At 37.1% G+C, this 21784-nt stretch overlaps 1 protein-coding gene across 1 annotated transcript; it reads left to right on the top strand.

Annotated features, from left to right (window-relative positions):
* The first annotated feature begins 79 nt into the window (after positions 1 to 79).
* On the top strand, positions 80 to 21576 carry WDR12 (WD repeat domain 12). The gene is made up of 14 exons (XM_044241349.1): positions 80 to 133; positions 707 to 810; positions 5638 to 5732; positions 9630 to 9724; positions 10541 to 10647; positions 11547 to 11662; positions 12079 to 12233; positions 13612 to 13657; positions 15488 to 15573; positions 16645 to 16785; positions 16887 to 16992; positions 17154 to 17286; positions 19900 to 19972; positions 20754 to 21576. Exons 2-14 carry the CDS (start codon positions 770 to 772, stop codon positions 20829 to 20831), a joined length of 1272 nt encoding a protein of 423 aa, XP_044097284.1. The 5' UTR covers positions 80 to 133; positions 707 to 769; the 3' UTR covers positions 20832 to 21576.
* Positions 21577 to 21784: the final 208 nt, after the last annotated feature.

The raw sequence follows: 21784 nt of genomic DNA, 5'->3' as shown, positions 1-21784 counted from the left end.
ACCACTATCGGCCACCGTCGTCCGTTTCCTTTTTGAGTCTTTCTTTCTTTCTTTCTTTTTTTTTTTTGTAGCCCGGATTCTCCGTAGCCCTCTAAAGCCTGGAGCTAGAGGAGGGAACCCTCCGAAAGGCTCGGTAAAGTGAGGTTATGATTGGGATTATGCGTAAGAAAATAAAGCCGTAAAGTCTTTCATAAATTAAAGTTGAAGGCAGAGGAAATATAATACATAGCTGACTGGAACTGGAAAAATTAAACGCAAACAAGATATCCTGAGGGCAGCGTGGCAAAAGACTACAATTCCCAGTGGTCCCGGCGCCTGAGAAGCGCAGCTTTCTGGGAGTGGTAGTGTCTAGGAACTGTGTTTGAAGTATCGGTTCTGAGGACAACCTCTTAAAATGAAGAGATAGAAGCAGTTTGAATCGGGCCTTTCCGTATCTCCATAATCGATCACAGGCCTAAATATATTTAAAGAAATAAATTTTTAAAAACTTAGGGACACTCTGCCTTTAAATTTATGCTTCTCTCATCGATGAGTCCTAAATCTAGGAATAGGTAGTTGATGTTTGTGGGCTGGGTCTCTGGGTCGGAGCAGCCTCGTGGCTGTCTCGTTGCTGTGGAGGCCGGAGGAAGGAAAGCGGAAGCCCGGAAGGCTGCATCTTCTCGCGTACCTGTGCAAGCTAATTTTGAGCTGCCTCTTTTTGTAACAGACCAGAGCGCCTGTTGCCTATTACCACTTACGCTTCTGTAGACAAGTCTGTGTTCTCCTCGCCATGGCTCAGCTCCAGACACGCTTCTTCACTGACAACAAGAAGTAAGTAAGCGTCCTTTTCTTTCCTCTCCTCTCGCCTCCTTAGGATCCTTACCAAGAACTCCTTCCGTGTGACTTTGTAGAGCCTCAGTTGTCTTTGCTCTCAATTTCTCCCCGCTTTTTTTCCCCCTCTTTTTTCCTGTACTCCTGGCTTGAGTGAGTTTCCCACTCGATCGGAAGCTCTACCTTGCCAGGATTTCTCCGGGATCGACCTCTGAGATCACAGATCCTTTCTTCTTTTTTTGCCTGGCTTCTCAGGCTGTGGGTAATTTGAATTGCGAGTGTAGAGGGATCTGAAGAGCTTCAGGTTTGCTTCCTGAATGATGCACATACGTAATTTTTAAAATGAACAATGGATCTAATTGTTACAGGCTGCCTGCTAGTGGTGTTTCACCGTTTCTGAAAACACAGGTTTGTTTTCTTTTTAAGTAGGTGATCCACGCTTCTTTTCTAAATCAGGCTAGAAAGTGGAGCTCTGATTAGGGGGTTGGTAGAACCGGTTTTTGATAAAGACTGTAAAGTTAATGAAGTTGGTTACAAGTTTGTGTATATATATGCTTACACATGTATGCGCGTGGGTATATATATGTGTGTGCGTGTGTGAGAGAGCATTTTTGCTAATGGTCCCTAGGTCAGTAGCATTCATTTGAAACCTAATTGTATTCAGTCTTGCAGTGTATATTACACTATTACTTTTTCTTAGTGTCTCTTCAGCTACAGTGTAAGTTTTTTGGTGGTAGGGGACTGCGAATTATAGTCTTGGATTGACTGAGTCAACAAATGTTTGTCAAGTTCTTCCCATGCTGATGATATGTAATGAATATTTGTTGTATTAACAAGCTAATGTCAGTGATAAACTAGAAAACTTCCACCTCAATTATGATTATGTCTTTGGTTCTTTTTAGCTTTATGAGTTGACTGGGTAAGTCATATTCACTCCTCTTGTATTTTTACTTACAGGATACATAAGTTGTATTATCAATGCAAATGAGTATTTATACTAGGTCTAGATACTTTTTAAGGAAGGTGGTACAATAGCATGAACACTATTTTTTCTAATTGAAATTCTTATTGAGATAATCATTGATTCACATGAAGTTTAAGAAATAATAGACGACTATGTTTTAACCCCTGAGGTAAATGGATAAACATTATATATACGTTTTTGTGTGTGTGTGTTTTACAATTCTTCAAAAAGGTAACCAAACCTAAAAATTAAGTTCTTGCTTCTTGCTTTTTATACATAATATGTTCTGGTGAGTAAAATGGGGGGGTAATTTTTTTTACATATATGTGTATGACTTACGTAAACGTATGTATGAATTATGCTACTTTCTCCCCCTCATTTTACTGACCAAATAGTAAGTGAAGGGAAAAACTAAAAAATTCTTGGGAGTGTTTTCTCTTTTTTAAGATTTATTTATTTATTTTGGAGAGAGAGCGCTTTTGTGCAAGTGGGGGGAGAGGGAAAAGGGGAGAGGGAGAGAATTCCAAGCAGATTCCCCACTGAGCGTTGAGCCCAATGCAGGGTTTGATCTCACCACGCATGAGATCATGACCTGAGCCAAAACCAGGAATCAAACGCCCAACCAAATGAGCCATTCAGGCACTCCCAGAAAAACCTAACACTTTAATTCTAGGTTTTGTTACCTTTTGGAGAACCTAAATCATTACTTACTTTTTTTTTTTTTTAGGTATAATACATATAAATATAACTGTAGCCTTACTACTCAAAGTGTAGTTTGAAGATTAGCAGCATCAGCATCACTTGGGAGCTCATTAGAAAAAGTAGAATCTCAGATTCCACCGCAGACGTACTGATTGAGAATCTACATTTTAACAAGATCTGAAGCTCTCTACTTCATTGTGGCGAAAAGATTTATTGTATTATGTCTTGATGAGCTCCTGGATTCTACCTTACCATCTTTTGAAACTTTTCCATTCCCCATGGCTAGGGCTTTAAATCAGGCTTTAGACTTTTTTTTCTTAGAACAACTTTCTTGAGATGTAATTCACATACAACAGAATTCACACTTTTTTTTTTTAAGGTTTTCCTTATTTATTTGACAGAGAGAGAGAGATAACAAGTAGGCAGAGATTCAGGAAGAGTAAAGGGGGGAAGCAGATTCCCCACCAAGCAGGGATCCTGATGCGGGACTTGGTCCCAGGACTCTGAGATCATGACCTAAGCCGAAGACAGAGGCTCAACCCACTGAGCCACCCAGGCACCCCCAGAGTTCACACTTTAAAGTGTCCAGTATTGGGGCACCTGAGTGGCTCAGTCACTTAAGCATCTGCCTTTGACTCAGGTCATGATCCCAGACTCCTGAGACCCAGCCCCACACTGGGCCTCCTGCTCAGTGGAGAGCCTGCTTCTCCCTGTCCTTCTGCTGCTCCCCCTGCTTGTGCTCTCTCTCTCTCTTTCTCTGTTAAGTAAGTGAATAAAATCCTTCAATAAATAAAAATAAAGTGTCTAATATTTGCAAAATTGTACAACCATCACCACAATTTTAGAACATTTTTCACCACCTTTTAGCTATTACCCCCTAATCCTTCCAACCTGAGCCCTTGACAACCACTAATCTACTTTCTGTCTGTGGATTTGTCTGTTCTGAATTTCATATAAATGTGATTATATAGGGGTGCCTGGGTGGCTCAGTCGATTAAGCAACTGCCTTTGGCTCAGGTCATGATCCTGGGGTCTGGGATCTAGCCCTATGTTAGGCTCCCTGCTCACTGGGGATTCTGCTTCTCTCCCTGTGTGTGCGGTCTCTCCCTCTAGCTCTTACTCCGTCTCAAATAAATAAAATCTTAAAAAAAAAATTATATGTAGTCTTTTGTGACTGGCTTCTTTCACTTTCTTTTTTTTTTTCTTAAAGATTTTATTTATTTATTTGACAGAGAGAAATCACAAGTAGATGGAGAGGCAGGCAGAGAGAGAGGGGAAGCAGGCTCCCTGCTGAGCAGAGAGCCTGATGCGGGACTCGATCCCAGGACCCTTAGATCATGACCCGAGCCGAAGGCAGCGGCTTAACCCACTGAGCCACCCAGGCGCCCCTTTCTTTCACTTTCTTAAGATGATGTTTACAACATTCATCCGTTTTGTAATATGTATCAGTTCTCATTCTTTTAAGATTTTATTTATTTATTTGACAAATATACACAGAGCGAGAAAGGGAACAGAAGCAGGGGGAGTGGGAGAGGGAGAAGCGGGCTTCCCGTCAAGCAAGGAGCCCAACGCAGGGCTCAATCCCAGGACCCTGGGATCATGACCTGAGTCAGAGGCAGACGCTTAACGACTTAGCCACCCAGGTGCCCCATCATTCTTTTTTGTGGCCAAATAATATTCCATTATATGGATATGGGATACCAAATTTTGTTTACAATTTTTAAGTTGATGGACATTTGGATTATTTCCACTTTTTGGCTATTATGAGTAGTGGTGATGTGAACTTTTGTGTACAAGGTTTTGTTGTTCTTGTTTTAAAGAAATTTATTTGTTTGGGGGAGGGGAGAGTGAAAGTGAGCAGGGGAGAGGGGCAGAAGAAGAAGGAGAGTCTTGAGCAGACTCTGAGCTAAGCCTGGAGCCTAACATGGGGCTTGATCTCATGACCTGAGATAATGACCTGAGCTATAACCAAGAGTCTGTTGCTTAACCAGCTGAGCCACCCAGGTGCCCCTGTGTACAAGATTTTGTGTGGTCATGTATTTTCATCTCTCTCGGGTATAGATGTAGAAGTGGAGTTGCTGGATTAAATGGTAGTTCCATGTTTAACTTTTTGAGGAACTGCCAGGTTGCCAAAGCAACTGTACCATTTTACATTCCCATCACTGATGAATAAAGGTTTGAATTTCACCACTTCCTCACCAACACTTCGTTCTTTTTTATTATAGTTATTATAGTGACTGCAAACTGATATTGTATGTTTTGATTTACATTTCCTTGATGAATAATGATGTGGAGCATCGTTTTCATGTGCCTGTTGGCCATTTGTCTATCTTCTTTGGAGAAATGGAGAAATTTTAATTCTTTGCCTGTTTTTTAAATTGTGTTGTCTTTTTATTATTGAGTTGTAAGTGTACTTTATATATTCTGTATATTCTATATAAAAGTTCTTTATCAGAAACGTGATTTGCACATATTTTCTCCCATTCTCTCTTAGAATAGTTTTATAATTTGAACCTTGTTGTGTGTTCCTCTAATCCAGTCCCAACAGTGCTGCCAGGAAGAGCTAATGAAACAAAATTCCAATGATATTATTCTTTAATTAGGACTACTACAGTGATACCTCATTGCCTAGAGAAAGAAGTAAAAATTACTTCACATGCTGGATTAACCATTCTGTGCACATCTCCTTAACCTTACCTTTGGTCACTGTCTAGACCAAAATCACACTTTGTGGAGTAGGCTGAGTTGGCAGTTCAGTAACTGTTAGCTATTGGTTACTGCTCTTCCTGCTGTTCTGTACCCCTTCTGTCTACCTCTGTTACTGACAAAGTCACTTTACAAATGTAACTTAAGAGTGATCTTCCTTGTGCATTCTTTTATACCCTGTTTTTTTATCCTTTGGTTGAAATGACCTACAGCTTCTTTGTTCTCCCATTCTGTATATCACTTATGACATTGTTCTTATGTACTTTTTTGTATTTTGATTACCAGACTCTGACCCTTTCTGAGAACAGAGATCATGTCCTAATTTATTTTTGTTAACCCCATTTAGCAAAATGTCTGGCATGTATTAAATACCATTAAATACTTGTTGAATGAATAAATGCACACTTGTTAAAATATCTGTAGTTTGACGTTGACGTATCATTTCCTTTTTACAGATACGCGGTAGATGATGTTCCCTTCTCAATTCCTGCAGCCTCTGAAATTGCTGACCTTAGTAACATCATCAATAAATTGCTGGAGGCCAAAAATGGTGGGTATCAAGGCTTTGAGAAGTTAGGAGAGGGTGCAGTGCCACGAACTACACTATAAAATATATCACATTTTTATTTTATTTCCTCCCCCTTTGGCCTTATTTTATGATACTGTATGCATTTTGTAATGGTAAAAGTTATAAATTGTAACATGGGTTTTCCTGCTGCATGATGCTTTTTCAACTGCTTTGAAATAGAAGTTTTTGGAAAAAATTATTTTAGTTTAATTTGTTTTTAAGGCAATATGGTGATTGAGATTTGAGAATAATATTTTAGTGTAATAGTTATGACATTGTGATTGTGCTAGGAAGGGCTCAGATGGGTAGACATAGAATAAGCATCTAGGGGCTTGGGTCTTACTTAAGAGCTATACTTATACAAAGCAAAATGACAATGTCACTATTTGAGTATTTTGTGTAATAAAAGATGCCAATATTAGTACTGGTATTTTTTCAAGTATTTAGAATTCATTGAAAAATTAATGGATAAAGATTTATAAAGGGTATCAAGGAAAACATTCAAAAGATGTAAATATTAGGGGCGCCTAGGTGGCTCAGTGGGTTAAAGCCTCTGCCTTCGGCTCAGGTCATCCCAGGGTCCTGGGATTGAGCTCCGCATTGGGCTCTCTGCTCGCTGGGGAGCCTGCTTCCCTTCCTCTCTCTCTGCCTGCCTCTCTGCCTATTTGTGATCTCTGTCTGTCAAATAAATAAAATCTTTTAAGAAAAAAAAAGATATAAATATTAAATATATGCTGTTGTGTGAAAATAAATTATTAGCCCATAAAATTAATATGAACAAAGTATGCAAAAATATTGATGAAACAAGATTGGTCATGGGTTAATAATTGTTAAAATTGGATGAGAGGTATGTGAAGGTTTATTACTCTCTTCTTTTGCTTATGTTTGACATTTTCTATAATCAGACTTTTTTAAAAATTGATGAAATCATACATAAAATAGAAGATTTAAACAGAAAAATTGAGAATAACATAAAGCCTGATCTTTAGGGTGCCTGGGTGGCTCAGTGGGTTAAGCCGCTGCCTTCAGCTCAGGTCATGATCTCAGGGTCCTGGGATCGAGTCCCACATCGGGCTCTCTGCTCAGCAGGGGGCCTGCTTCCCTTCCTCTCTCTCTGCCTGCCTCTCTGCCTACTTATGATCTCTCTCTGTCAAATAAATAAATAAAATCTTTAAAAAAAAAAAAAAAAAAGCCTGATCTTTAAAAATAAAACTTGTCTGAGCATCTCGGTAGCTCAGTTGTTAGAATGTCTGCCTTCAGCCCCAGTCATGATCCAGCCCTGGGATGAAGCCCCACCTCCACCTCCCTGCTCAGCAGGGAGCCTGCTCCTCCCTCTCCACTCCCCCTCCTTGTGCATGCTCTCTCGCTCTCTCTTGCTCTCTCGGTATCTCTGCCAAATAAATAAATAAAATCTTTAAAAATATAAAATAAACTTTAAAAAAATAAAAATATTCTTGCTTCCAAATGGTGATGTCATTGACAAGTTTTGTTTTTATTTTATTTTTTTAAAGATTTTGTTTACTTATTTGAGGGAGGGAGAGAACAAGTGGGTTGAGAGGAAGAGGGAGAAGCATGCTCCCCGCTGAGGGGGGAACCTGATGCAGGTCTCAATCCTGGGACTCTAGGATCATGACCTGAGCCGAAGGCAGACACTTAACCTACTGAGCCACCCGGGTGTCCCAAAGCAAGCATATTTTTAAACAGATGTTTCTTTTTTTTTTTTTTTTTTAATTTATTTTTTATTTATTTTCAGCATAACAGTATTCATTATTTTTTCACCACACCCAGTGCTCCATGCAATCCTTGCCCTCTATAATACCCACCACCTGGTACCCCAACCTCCCACATCCCCCCCCCGAAGTAAACAGATGTTTCTGATACTTAAGCGTTCTTTTGATTCTACCCTAGCTGGAGGAATGGAGAGGTGAGAGTTATAAACTAATGCCTGATTTTTTCCCCTTCTCCATCTTCAAATAGTCCCATAATTTTTTTTAAGTGTGAGATGATGTTTTGTTTTCCTTTTCATTTCTTTTCTTTTTTTAGTAATCTCTACACCCAATGTGGGACTTGAATTTATGACCCCTAGAACAAAAGTCTCATGGTCTTCCAACGCAAGCAGCCAGACATTCCTGAGATGTTTTTGAACAACTTTTTTTTTTTTTTTTGGTGGGGCGTGTGGCAAGGTCTGCAATGTTTTCATTACTAGCAAGCTGTTGTTTTTCATTCAGAGCTATTCATGTAACATTTCCCATTGGTCTTTGTCTTTACTTCCATCTGTTGATGTATAGAGATTTTGATACATAGTTACTTCTAAATTACAAGACTATCATATATTCTTATTGGAAAAAATATCTCAACTATAATAAGAATAATTCTCATAATAGGGGCACTTGGGTGGCTCAATTGGCTAAGCCTCTAATTCTTGATTGCAGCTAGGGTCATGATCTCAGGGTCATGAGATTGAGCCTTGTGTTGGGCTCCTTGCTGGGTGTGGAACCTGCTTGGGATTCTCTCTCCTTCTACCTCTCCCCACCAACTCACACTTTCTCTCTTTAAAAAAAAAAAAAAAAAAAAAGAATTATTTTTGCAATAGATGCTTTGCATTACCAGTATATGAATATATGGATGTTTGTTGTTGCCCAAACAGTTGCATATTTTTCTAAATTTGTAGAATGAACATTGGTTTCTTTTTTAATAAATTAAGTGATAAAGTTGAGTTGAAGATGCAAATGATTCAGATTTCAGATTTTTAAAAAGTAACAATCCAAATAATCAATGAGAGTTTTTTCAGAAGTATCCTAGCTAATAAATGCAATAAAAATGAAGAATTTTTAGCATTTTGTAACTCCAAGTGAAATAATGGGTAGTGATTATCAATAACTGATAAAACTATTAATTAGTTAAAAGACTGACAGAATATTATGATGGATGGGATAAGAGGGACATTATCAGAGCTCAGATAGATTTTTCACATCACAGAAAGAGATCTATCAAGATAATACACTTCCAGATGTGATGCGATAGGAGACACATGATACTGTGTGTAAATATTCTTACCCCCCCCAAAAAAGCACACCTGAAATCTAAACAAGTGTTTAGGTCTGCCTAGTGTACAGGACATGTAGGTGGTAGAGGAAACATGCTAATGGATACCATGGAGACGTAATCAAATCCAGAATGAAGACAGATGGTCTAGTTTCTTTTACAAATAAATGCCAAGGGATAAAAAGGAGGAGGGAAAAATGTTAAAGATTAAATAAGATATTAATCAAATATAATGTGTGGACTTTGGATGCTGATTCTAAAGAACTCACTGTAAAAAGACATTCATGAAACAAGGAAGCATGAACATTGGCTATTTAATTTTAAGAGGAATAATGATTAAATTTTTTAACATTGCCACTATTTTTTTAAGTCCTTATATTTTAGAAATACAAACTAAAGCATTTACAGATAAAATGATGGCATTGCAAGGGTTTGATTTTAAAATAAATCAGCAGAGGAGTGGAATGAGGTATATAGATGACTGCCCATGAGTTGGTAATTGTCATAATATGTGATAGAGATGAGGTTTCATAATGTTATTCCTACTTTTGTATATATTTGGAATTATCCATAGAATAAAAAGGTTTTTTAAATAGAGATAATTATACCAACACCACCAATAAAAAATTATACCGACAGAAGAAAGTACTCTGTTCTTAAAAATCACATAGCATACTGGAATACATGGCCTGATTATGCCATAGAGAAATTCTGGAGACACTCAGAGGCCACACTGGGATAAAAGGTACCTGTTTGTTTGGGGGTTTCTCATATACCTCTGCTGACGTTACTTCAGGTTCTAAGAGTGATCATTTTGTTATGCATTTTCTTTAGAGTTCCACAAACATGTGGAGTTCGATTTCCTTATCAAGGGTCAGTTTCTGCGAATGCCCTTGCTCAAACACATGGAACTGGAAAACATCTCCTCAGTAAGTTCAAATGTTTACCTGCTGTATTTTATGTCCAGTGTTTTTAGATAATGTGGAAAGCTTTTAGAATCTCCTGTGTCTTTAGCAACCAAAAATTTTTTTGATTATTGTTTTTTTCTAGAAAGTTGAACTTTAGTTTTTGTGTATTCAGTTTTGAAATCCCCTCATCTGAAGGTGTATTAGGAAATGCAGGTGAACCAATATGGGAAGGAACTTTCGTATTTATGGAAGAATTGTCAAGAAAGGGAATAGCAAATACATGTTTACTGCTAATAAAGGTGTACAAAATGATTGTGTACATATAAAAACTTACGGGTTAGGTTATTGGGATTTAGAGTGGTTCCCCCTTCCTCTAATTTTTAAAGTTCCCTTACTATTGCTTTTATAATTTATAATTGCTTTTATACTTTTAGGCAGGTTTTAGAACTATGATAAAATTACAATTTATCATTTTAACCATCTTTAAGTGTATAATTCAGTGGCATTATGTACATTCATAGTAATATGCATGCATCACTACTGTCCATATCCAGAACTTTCCCGTCATCCTCATTAAACAGGGTGCTTTTATGATTTTCATTTTATTTTTGAAAGTTTCTTATATTCTCCCCTCCACCTACCCTGCACTTTTGGCATAAATTTTCCAAGGTCATTAATGTTTTTAATAGCACTTTTAGGTCAGATGAAGTTTTTCACCTTCACATGGCTCCAAATTTTTGGAGTTATGTGGGGACTGACATGAAGGAGACCTGTTAATAGTGTACGATTTTAAAACTGTACTGCCCGATTGATTTCTGGTTATTTCTCTGTGACTAGGAAGAGGTTGTGGAACTGGAATATGTGGAGAAGTACACTGCTCCCCAGCCAGAGCAATGCATGTTCCATGATGACTGGATCAGTTCCGTCCAAGGGGCAGAGGAATGGTACTGCCGTATGAATGTTCTTCTATCCATGCCACCTCCCTCAGTCTTTTTAAGTGTACTGTGTGAATATTCTTCTCCGATTGACTATGTTCTTTGTAAAAATAATTTTGTGATATATGTCTTGATGACCATCGTGAAGATCTCTCTGTTCAGTTTATTTAAGAAGAAACATATCTATTAATAGGTTTTCTGTTTGTCTCAAGATGTTGTATTGACATTTGTCAGTATATTGGGTAAGTCAAGTGTCTTAGGGTATTTGTTTTATTTGAGTGTGTTGCTTATTAGACCAAAGATATAATTTGTTTCACAGAAGGAGAAAAGAACTTTTATAGCCACAAATCTCCTAGCCTGTTACCATGAAGATGCAGATCATGTTATTTTGGGACTAACAAAGGCAGACTAGATTCGAGCAGGTATACATGGCAAACCCTCACTGGCCATACTTGTAGAAAAGCTCCTTGGTGAGTGAATCATAGTACAAGCTTCCTTCCTTCAAAGAATATCTTCCTGGAGTTGTTTCCCAAGTGATTTTTTTTACTGGTTTTACTTTTACTTTAGATGATTTTGCTGTTTTTCTATTAAAAAGTTTTCACTGGTTAAGTACAAAGGACTGTCAGGCTTTATAAGTAAGTTCCCTGGGAGTTATAGTGTTTACAACAGTAATGAAAATGAAATCTAGGGTTTTTCAGTTACATTTTTATTTTTAGGAGGTCATGAAAAGTCAAACATAACCTCTTCTAATCTATTCGGGTGTGTTTTGAAATCTTAGTCTTCACGCTAAAAAAAAAATTAAGTATAATCCTGAAGGTTTACTTTGTCATTACTTTAGAAATATACTACATTGTAGGTTTTGAAAAAGCTGCTTTTTGTATTTTATGGGTTTTTTTTTCTCTTCATAGGATCTTAACTGGTTCTTATGATAAGACTTCTCAGATCTGGTCCTTGGAAGGAAAGTCAATAATGACAATTGTGGGACATACAGACGTTGTAAAAGATGTGGCCTGGGTGAAAAAAGGTTAGGACTCTTTGCCTAAACTGAAAGGAATCCTGCATAGGAAATTGGAAATAAGCCATTTTCAGTGCTGGGACAGAAGGGAGATGGTGTTGGAAGTGCCTCAATGCCTCAGTTTTTGTGAGGCCTTACAAAAATAAAATGTTCAAGAAGAAAAAGATTATGTAAGAAAATCTGTAAGTGTTAGAGTTAAATCCCTACTTATAACAGATAAAATATACTTTCAAGTTAATACAGTGTTAAACTCCTATTTTATAGTATTTTTGAAGGATCATCCTTTTATACCATGTTACTTCTTTTTCTAAGATGGCTAATGTCTTTCTCAATAACAAAAAAATTCGATTCTTCAGTTTCAGAACACAATGTATTTTAAAATTTTGTACTAATTTGTTCTTATTCTTCTCTTCTCCTCTCTTCAGATAGTTTGTCTTGCCTACTACTGAGTGCCTCTATGGATCAGACGATTCTCTTATGGGAGTGGAACGTGGAGAGAAACAAGGTGAAAGCCCTGCACTGCTGCCGAGGTCATGCCGGAAGTGTGGATTCTATAGCTGTTGATAGCACGGGAACTAAAGTAAGTAGCTAGTGTGTTGTACTAGTTGTACTAGTTGTACAACAGTACTAGTATTACTAGTACTAGTACTGTTGAATTAAAGTTTGAGCTTCTTACTGAACAGTACTAGTACTGTTGAATTAAAGTTTGAGCTTCTTACTCAAAAATTTTTTTCTTCATGTATTCATTGTGATAGTCCTACTTTCATAATGGTTGATAATTAGCAAATATGATTTTGAACCCAAAGTAAATAATCTTAAAAGAAGAGATATAAAGATTTACTTCCTCAGTCTGGGTTTCTCTAGTTTAGACTTTATGTAAACTGCAGAAATTTTATGAAATCAGGTAAACAAGGGGTGTAACATTCTTTAATCATAGTGATTGACACTTTCAGTCTTCAAGCTCCTCAGTGCTGTCATCAATTGAAAATGTCTAGTTGATCATCTATGCCTTAGTGTACGTTAAGGTTACTGTTAATAGAGGTGGTTTTACTAGTATTGCTGATTTACTCTATCCTGACAAAATGGTCCAAGTTAGTTAAAAGGAAACAAGCCTGAGTACAACACTGTATGACTTCGGAAGGGTTACAAATGCTCTTGCCATTTGAAAGTTCCCTAAAGCACATTGAAAATTTTGGATTGGGGAATGTTTCTTCGGTGTTTCTTTGCTAGTTAGCATAACAGAGGACATTTCATGCATTCAGAGGTGAAGATTTATGATTATTCATATTGAGCCATAAATGAGGTTTACATATTATCAAATCAAAACCTAAATGAATTAGTCATATCTTATCTCTTGGCTATAAGAGATAGAAACTCATCTTGAACATTTTTCAGCTTAAAAGATTGTGAGATCCACGAAGAAGTGAACAATCACATCACCAGCATTTGGGTCTTAGGAACCAAAGGAGTTGAGCTTGAATGTGGCCAATATACCCCGCCCCAACTCCATCTTCCTAAGCTGACTTTATTCTCTTTCACCTCTAACTGGCTTTTTCCATGTGGCAGTAAAACCTTTCAGTATTCCTAGGTTTTACATCCTATACCATCTGTCCCTGAAAAAAGACTAACTTCAACTCTCTGGAACACAAGTTCTCCAAAAAAGGTCCCAAAGGAAGAAGGGACATGTGTGCACAGTGTAGACCAGCTGCCCACCTCAGTCTAAGCACCATAGCCCAGGTGCAGGGCCATGTAACAACAGTAGCTCCTTCCGTTGCCAAGAGATTGAGGATACAACTTTCAGGAGACTAGGAAGCCTCCTATCATCAGTGTAGATGATACCATAATAGTAAAGGACTTAAGAACAAAGTAAAGGTTTTAAGTTATAAATAGAAAAAGAAGGCAAATAATATGGTAGATTATGTTACATACTCTTTTTCTCTTTATATATATCTTTTTAGTTTTGCAGTGGCTCCTGGGATAAGATGCTAAAGATCTGGTCTACAGGTAAATACTTGTTGTACTTTGACTTGTTAATGGAATTTCAGGAATTTCAGTGAAAGACTATTTAACACAGATTTTTCCATAAAAATGGACCCGAGCTTTTGAGGATACAGATAAAGGAGCATGTAGAGAAAAGTTAATATACTTCTTTAAACACATTTAAAAATGTGTTTCTGTCTACCACCCTCTTATTTACTGAACCAAGTCACTGAATTGCTGCAAGTAACCAACAACATGATTGATACAGTAGGACATAACTGCCTTAGTTCTCAGAGTTCTGATATTCTGGAACCTAGCAATTGAAACACCTTCTGAGTCATTTTGATACACTCCACTATTAGAGAAATTTAAGAAATGTAAGCTTTTAAGAAAGTTAAGCTGATTTACTTTTAAAAAAAAGAATTTGAATGCAGTTTTACCAAACTTAATTTTTTAACTTTGAAAACGTAGAAGGAACAATTAGAGGAGAAAGAGTTGGAGGAGGGAGGAGTCTTAGAGGAAGGTGCCTTGACAATAGTGAGGAGGAAAGAAGGGGAAGACCCACAGATATTTAAATGAAAAAGAACTAATAGTCTAGAATTATTTAAACAGGTAAACAGAGCAAAATCGCTGTCACTTCTGAGGGAATCGCTGTATTACGGTACAATACCCTAAATACAGTTCACAAAGTAGAGTTGGGGGAATCAAGAAAAGCTTGAGTGGTGTAAGGTGGCGGGAAATATAGAAGTCATTTCAGAAGATTTCCCAGTAATGCTTAAAGAAAACAGTTTCTTTTTTTTTTTTTTTTAAAGGTTTATTTTAGAAAGAGAGACAGTGCGCAGTAATGGGGGCCAGGGCAAAGGGAGAGAGAGAGAGAATCTCAAGCAGACTTCCTGGCAGGTGCGGATCCTGAAGCTCTGAGATCATGACCTGATCCAAAATCAGGAACACTTAACGGACTGAGCCACCCAGGCGCCCCTTAAAGCAAACAGTTTTGAGGCAGAAAGTTATTAGGATAATTTTTCCTTTCATGAAATATTTTACTGTCTGAAATACTTTTAATTCATTGTTAGGAAAGTGAAATAGTCATGAAAAATAAACATGACTGGATTGTAGCTCTTTTTTTTTTTTTTTTAAAGATTTTATTTATTTATTTGACAGAGAGAAATCACAAGTAGACAGAGAGGCAGGCAGAGAGAGAGAGAGGGAAGCAGGCTCCCTGCTGAGCAGAGAGCCCGATGTGGGACTCGATCCCAGGACCCTGAGATCATGACCTGAGCCGAAGGCAGCGGCTTAACCCACTGAGCCACCCAGGCGCCCTGGATTGTATCTCCTTTTAATGTGTTTGTTTAACCTTGCCATTCCTTCATAATACAAATGCAATTTGAGCAAACTATCCTACAACTAATAGTAAGCAGTATTTCATAGATATGGTAAAGTGAATAATCATAAAGATGATCTTAAAGACATAGCAAAATATCAAACTGGTTAGACTTTAGGATTTTAGTGTGCTCTGTTTTTTGCTTTCTCCTTTTGGAAGATTGATAACCTAACCCGGGTATTGTTTTTACATATAAACTTCTATTAACCAGAATAAAGAGGAATATCCATTCCCTAACCAGTTGAGATAACATGGAGAAAACATATACCCAGAAAAATAAGAAATCTTTTAAGACTGTTGATAATCAGGGGGGTGCCTGGCTGGGTAAGGTGGTAGAGCATCCAACTCTTTATCTTAGGGTCATGAGTTCAAGCCCCATGTTGGGTGTAGGGGTTATAGTCAATCAATCAAACTTTGCAATTAATATTTACCATAAAATTTTCACATATCAAATCTAATTCTCTGTGATATAGTTCCTACAGATGAAGAAGATGAAATGGAGGAATCCACAAATCGACCAAGAAAGAAACAGAAAACAGAGCAGTTGGGACTAACGAGGGTAAGTATTTTTGCACTAAGAGCTAAGAGTGATTTTTATATTTTTAAAGGGTTTAAAAAACATACAACAGAGACTAGAGAGGCTAAAATACTCTCTGGACCTTTATGAGGAACTTTGCTGATCTCTGATATAAGCCCCTTACATTATAGATGAGATGATAATATTTAAGGAGGTTAAATATAACAAAGTTATAAAAGTAGATTAACTGTCTCCCTTTTCAGAAATCTTTTCTTCTCTCCTTCATGTGTTCCTTATATTGAAGATAGACATTGCACCTAGTTTGGGGATTTTAATTTGAGAAAAACATTAGAGATTTTGGAGTACTAATAAATGAACCATGAGCATTAAAGAGTGGACAATAGGTGTTGAGGAAAGGGTGAGAGTAACCTATTGAGATTCATTTACTTGGAGGAGTGAGGGAAAAAATGGCAGCACCTTGACTCAAACATAGATCTCTCTGACCCCAGAGCTTTTTCAGCTGACTTCTACATATGACATGTCCATATGAGAGAATTAAGTTAGGGTTAATATTAATGCTTTTCAAAGTAAAAAGCAGAACAGTTGAGAAAGCATCAGGATATAGAGGAAGGACTACAAATTTGGAGTAATATTTGGGTTCAAACTTAAATCTGCCATGTATAAGCTGTATGACCTTGAGCAGGTTCTCTTTCTCCACTTCAGTGTCTTCACCTATAAAATAAAAACACGTACCTGGGGGCGTCTGGGTGGCGCAGTGGGTTAAAGCCCCTGCCTTCGGCTCAGGTCCTGATCCCAGGTTTTTTGGGATCAAGGCCCGCATCGGGCTCTCTGCTCAACAGGGAGCCTGCTTCCTCCTCTCTCTCTGCCTGCCTCTCTGCCTACTTGTGATCTCTCTCTGTCAAATAAATAAATAAAATCTTAAAAACAAAACAAAACATGTACCTATTTTGGAGGATTGTCGTAAAGAAGAAATAAGGCAGGATATGAAAGCTAAAGCATCTGGCATATGGGCTTCATAAGTAAATAACTCCTATTCTTGTTTCAATTATTCTAAACTGAAAATGCTTTTCCTTTTGGGTATCCTATTTCTAGACTCCCATAGTGACCCTCTCTGGCCATAAGGAAGCAATTTCTTCAGTTCTGTGGTCAGACGCTGAAGAAATCTGCAGTGCATCTTGGGACCACACAATTAGGGTGTGGGATGTAGAGTCTGGCAGTCTTAAGTCAACTTTGGTAAGACATAAATTCAGTGATTCTCTGTTAAACTTTGAGCTTCTAAAGATGGTTATTTCTAGCCCACCATGGTTAAATGTACTTTTCTCTTTGTTTTTCAGACAGGAAATAAAGTGTTTAATTGTATATCCTATTCTCCACTTTGTAAACGTTTAGCATCTGGAAGCACAGATAGGCATATCAGACTGTGGGATCCTCGAACTAAAGGTAAGTTCTGTAAATCACTGGTGGAGAAATATGTGTAAATAATATGTTTCTCCTCACACAAGAGATGTGTATAAAAAGATAAATTTCTACAAACATTGTTTTGGGTTCTGCCTACTTCTCTTCTAAAATTCAATAATCATTATCGTTTTTATTTTGTTCAGATGGTTCTTTGGTGTCGCTGTCCCTAACCTCACATACAGGCTGGGTCACATCCTTAAAGTGGTCTCCTACCCATGAGCAGCAGCTGATTTCAGGTTCTTTAGATAACATTGTCAAACTGTGGGATACAAGAAGGTAAAATCCTATTTATAATCTACAAAGAAAATAACATTGATTACCTATTATATACAGAGAAAATGAAATGAATGCTGAAAAGATTATCCAGAAGCAGAAGGGTAAAAGAAAGGTTTTTTTTTTTTTTTAAAGATTTTATTTATTTATTTGACAGAGAGAGAGAGAGATCACAAGTAGGCAGAGGCAGGCAGAGAGACGGGGGGAAGCAGGCTCCCGCTGAGCAGAGAGCCCGATGTGGGGCTCGATCCCAGGACCCTGAGATCATGACCTGAGCCGAAGGCAGCGGCTTAACCCACTGAGCCACCCAGGCGCCCCAAAAGAAAGGTTTTTGGTTATATGACCTGAGTTGATAAATATTGGTATCAGAAAGAAAAGCCAGGGTCAAAGGGATTTTCTTTCTTTCTTTCTTTTAAAGGCTTTTTATTTATTTGAGAGAGAGACAGAGACAGAGACAGAGGGATCAGAAGCAGGGGAGTGGGAGAGGGAGAAGCAGACTTACCGCCGAGCAGGGAGTCCAACATGGGACTCAATCCCAGGATCCTAGAACCTGAGCCTAAGGCAGATGCTTAACAACTGAGCCACCCAGGTGCCCCTCAAAGGGATTTTCTTCAAGTTGATAGGTTATTTTTTGCATTCTGAAAAGATCTTTTTTTTTTTAAAGATTTTATTTATTTATTTGGCAGAGAGGCAGGCATAGAGAGAGGGAGGAAGCAGGCTCCCTACTGAGCAGAGAGCCCGATGTGGGGTTTGAGCCCAGGACCCTGAGATATGACCTGAGCCCCAAGGAGAGGCTTAACCCACTGAGCCACCCAGGTATCCCTGAAAAACATTATCTTGAACCTTAATATAAATATGATATAGAAGGCCATTGGTCTCTGAATAAATGGAACTATAATCAAATAATAAATCATATGGTAGGGACGCCTGGGTGGCTTAGTTGGTTAAGCAGCTGCCTTTGGCTCAGGTCATGATCCCAGCATTCTGGGATCAAGTCCCACATTGGGCTCCTTGCTCCGCAGGGAGCCTGCCTCTCCCTCTGACTCTGCCTGCCACTCTGCCTGTGCTCGCTCTCTCTCTCTCTCTCTCTGACAAATAAATAAATAAAATCTTTAAAAAAAGAAATCATATGGTAATAGAAAATTAGGTAAAAAATACATAATTTAAAGGTAAGTGGACATTAGTTTCTTTTTTGATACTGTTAACATAGAGAGTACCCCCAATGAAATGCATATACAGTTCACTTACATATTTTTAGAAGTAGAATGGAGAGACAGTAATCAAATACATGTTTGTTGTTTGCCTAAATCAGTATTCTGACATCCTTACACTACCTTTTGCTGCATGATTTGTTAACATCTATAAGGCTGTTTACATTGAATTTTAGTTGGATACTTGATGTTGCAGTTAGCATATAGTTTCTGTTAATAGTAGTAAGTGCTTTGAAGAAAATAAAGCGGAGTAAAGGGATACTTCTTTACGAATGGGCTCTTCTTGAAAGTTATTTTCCAGTGAACTGAACAATGGGAAGGTAATAGTCAGCCACAAATCATGGTTAGAGGGAATACCAGATAAGGTATGGAAAATCTTGGGGTGCCTGGGTGGCATTGGTAAGTGTTTGCCTTCGGCTCAGATCATGATCCCAGGGTTGTGGAATCGAGCACCTCATCAGGCTCCCTGTTCAGCAGGAAGCCTGCTCTCCCTCTCCCACTCCCCCTGCCTACCTTCCCTCTCTCACTGTGTCTCTCTCTGTCAAATAAATAAATAAAAACCTTAAAAAAAAAAGTGTGGAAATTTTTGGCATGTTGGCAAAATAGCAAGAGGGCCAGTGTTGATGGAATGGAGTAAGCAAGAAGAGTGGCAGGAGATGAAGCAGGTAGTGGTTACACTGAGCAGGACCCTATGGGCCATGGTAAGGAATTTGAGTTCCATTCTAAGTATAATGGGGAAGGCTTTGTGGGTGCTCTAAAGAGGTTGGAAGAATGGAAGCAGAGGGGTTCTAGGTTGGATTCTAGGTATATTTTAAAGACAGCTCTTTGGCAGGATTGGCTCATGGACAGACTATGGAAATAGGAATCAAGGGATAATGTCCATTATTTTCTGCCTAATGCAACTTACTGTGATGGAAGAGAGTAGAGAAACAAGTTTATGAGGGAAAAATCAAGAGTTTTGGTTGTTTTAAATTTATAGTACCCATAAGACGTACGGATGATGGGCATTGGATATGCATATCAAAATCAGGGCAGAAGTTCGGGCTAAAGATATAAACTTGAGAGTTATCAGCATATATATGGATGGACAAAGGATATATAAAGCCATGATTTGAGGATAAAATAAAATTAATCAAGGAAGTGTGAAAATGTCTGATTATGAATAGATATTTATAAATAAATAGCATTTTTCCTGAATATTTGTTGTAATAAATCTCTGTATTCTGCTAATGATAGGGGAAAATCAGGAGAGATGGTCAAGTAAATACTCAGGATCTTAGGATTAACTGGTTATTGGGGCAAGGATGATAAAGTCTGTAAAGTTTTCAAAAAAAATTGCAATTAGTCATAAATGTTTTTTAATGTTGTAAAATGCATATAACATGGTAGTACTTTGATCTTTTAGTTGTAAGGCTCCTCTCTATGATCTGGCTGCTCATGAAGACAAAGTTCTGAGTGTAGACTGGACAGACACAGGGGTAAGAACTTACTAGTTATTTGGTAAAGAGGAAAAATAGAGAATCTGGTGTGTGTATTTAAGCAGTTACTAATTTCAATGTGGCTGATAATTATAATTCTGTATTCTAAGTTTCTCTTAATATTATTCGTAAAAATCTCACATCTCATTCAAAGAAGAAACAAATCTGTTCTTAATAATTAGTAGTAAAATTTGAAAATTTTGAAGCAGTTTTTTTCTCAAGTATTTTAATGAAATGTTTTAAGTCCATAAATTTGCTCCATTAAACCAATTAGTTCTAAGTATTTCTCACTTAAAAAAAATCTTGCAGAATAAGTCTAGACTATAAAATGTGGTTAAAGAATTACAGTTTACTCCTGTTATTGTTGAATTCTTTCCAAATACAGGTCCTAGGGCTGCTTGAATAAGTTACAATATCCATTTACCTGCAAACAATTAAGATACTCTCCTATAAAACTTTATTTTCTTAAATAGATAAAACTATATCACCCCTAAAACTTTTAAATTTTATTACATTTCTTAACAAATACCTCATAGAAAGTACAATAGCATATCATGCCTCAACCGAATTTAAATGATCACTTTTAAAGTTTTAATATAGTGTATTATAATATGGTAGTGAAAATTGATGTAATTGGTCCATTTAAGTATTACTCTAAATGCAAGTATGCTACTCAGCCATAATTCCTTCTATAATCAGAATCATCAGTATTTAACTATGTTTAGCTATCATATGAAATAATTATGTTTACTTACATATTTTTTTCTCTTCCTTTACACAGTTACTTCTGAGTGGTGGAGCAGACAATAAACTGTATTCCTACAGATATTCACCTACTACTTCTCATGTGGGGGCATGAACATGAATGATAAATTTGACTACAGAGATTGTTTCTGTAAATGAAATTGATCAAGAAGCCCCATATTACATCAGTGATGGTTCAGAAAGCAGCCTCTTTAAGTTTATACAATGTTTTCACCCTTGATAATAGCTATCACTGTCTTTTTACTTTGTATTTATTATACAATAGTTTGTGTTGTTAAAATATAAAACGTGACCTGCCCTCTCTGCCTTTAACTCTTGAAGCTAAACAGAGTTCCTTTCACAGGTATTGCTTTGAAGTAACATTTGCTTTTGAAATGCTGTAAAAACATATATTAAAAATAGAGTAATTTTCCAGTGAAATAGAGATTTTATTTCTGTTGGAAACTTAAGTTTTCCAATGTTAGCTGTTTAAAAAAAGTATCTTAAGCAAACTAATAAATTCTAATAGAGAAAGAATTAGAAATACACTTTGTTTTAGGTAAGATAAGTGATGTCTAACTATAATAAGACTTTGTGGGTATTCAGAACATTAAAACATGTAGATGCTGCCAATTAAGAGTTTGTTGACATATTTTAAGTGAAGTATTAAGGATATGTTAGATATCTATTAAAGACTTATTAGAATCCTTTGTATTAAAGATATGTTAGAATCCTTTAGAAATTGCATACAGATTTCATGGTAACCAGCAATCTTTCTCCCCAGCCTTTCCTTGTATAGAATAGAATCTTTAGACAAAACCTTCAGTCAGTATTAGATAATAAACATTCTATAAATTTTATATCATTAGCATTTATCTTAATGAATATGTTATATACCAAATATTTAAAGTAAGTATCTTCTTAAAGTGTGACTTCCATCTTTAATGGATTGGTATTCCTCAAGCAGAGCCCTTCAGCCTCTAATATATGGAGAATAAGGTTGGTCTCATTACAGACTGTAATGCAGTGTATCTCATAAAATGTTCCTATCACAGAGGTCCAGGAAGT

The sequence above is a fragment of the Neovison vison genome, chromosome 3, assembly GCF_020171115.1.
Source record: "Neovison vison isolate M4711 chromosome 3, ASM_NN_V1, whole genome shotgun sequence".
Classification (NCBI taxonomy): domain Eukaryota; kingdom Metazoa; phylum Chordata; class Mammalia; order Carnivora; family Mustelidae; genus Neogale; species Neogale vison.
This window is presented reverse-complemented; position numbering and strand designations above follow the sequence as displayed.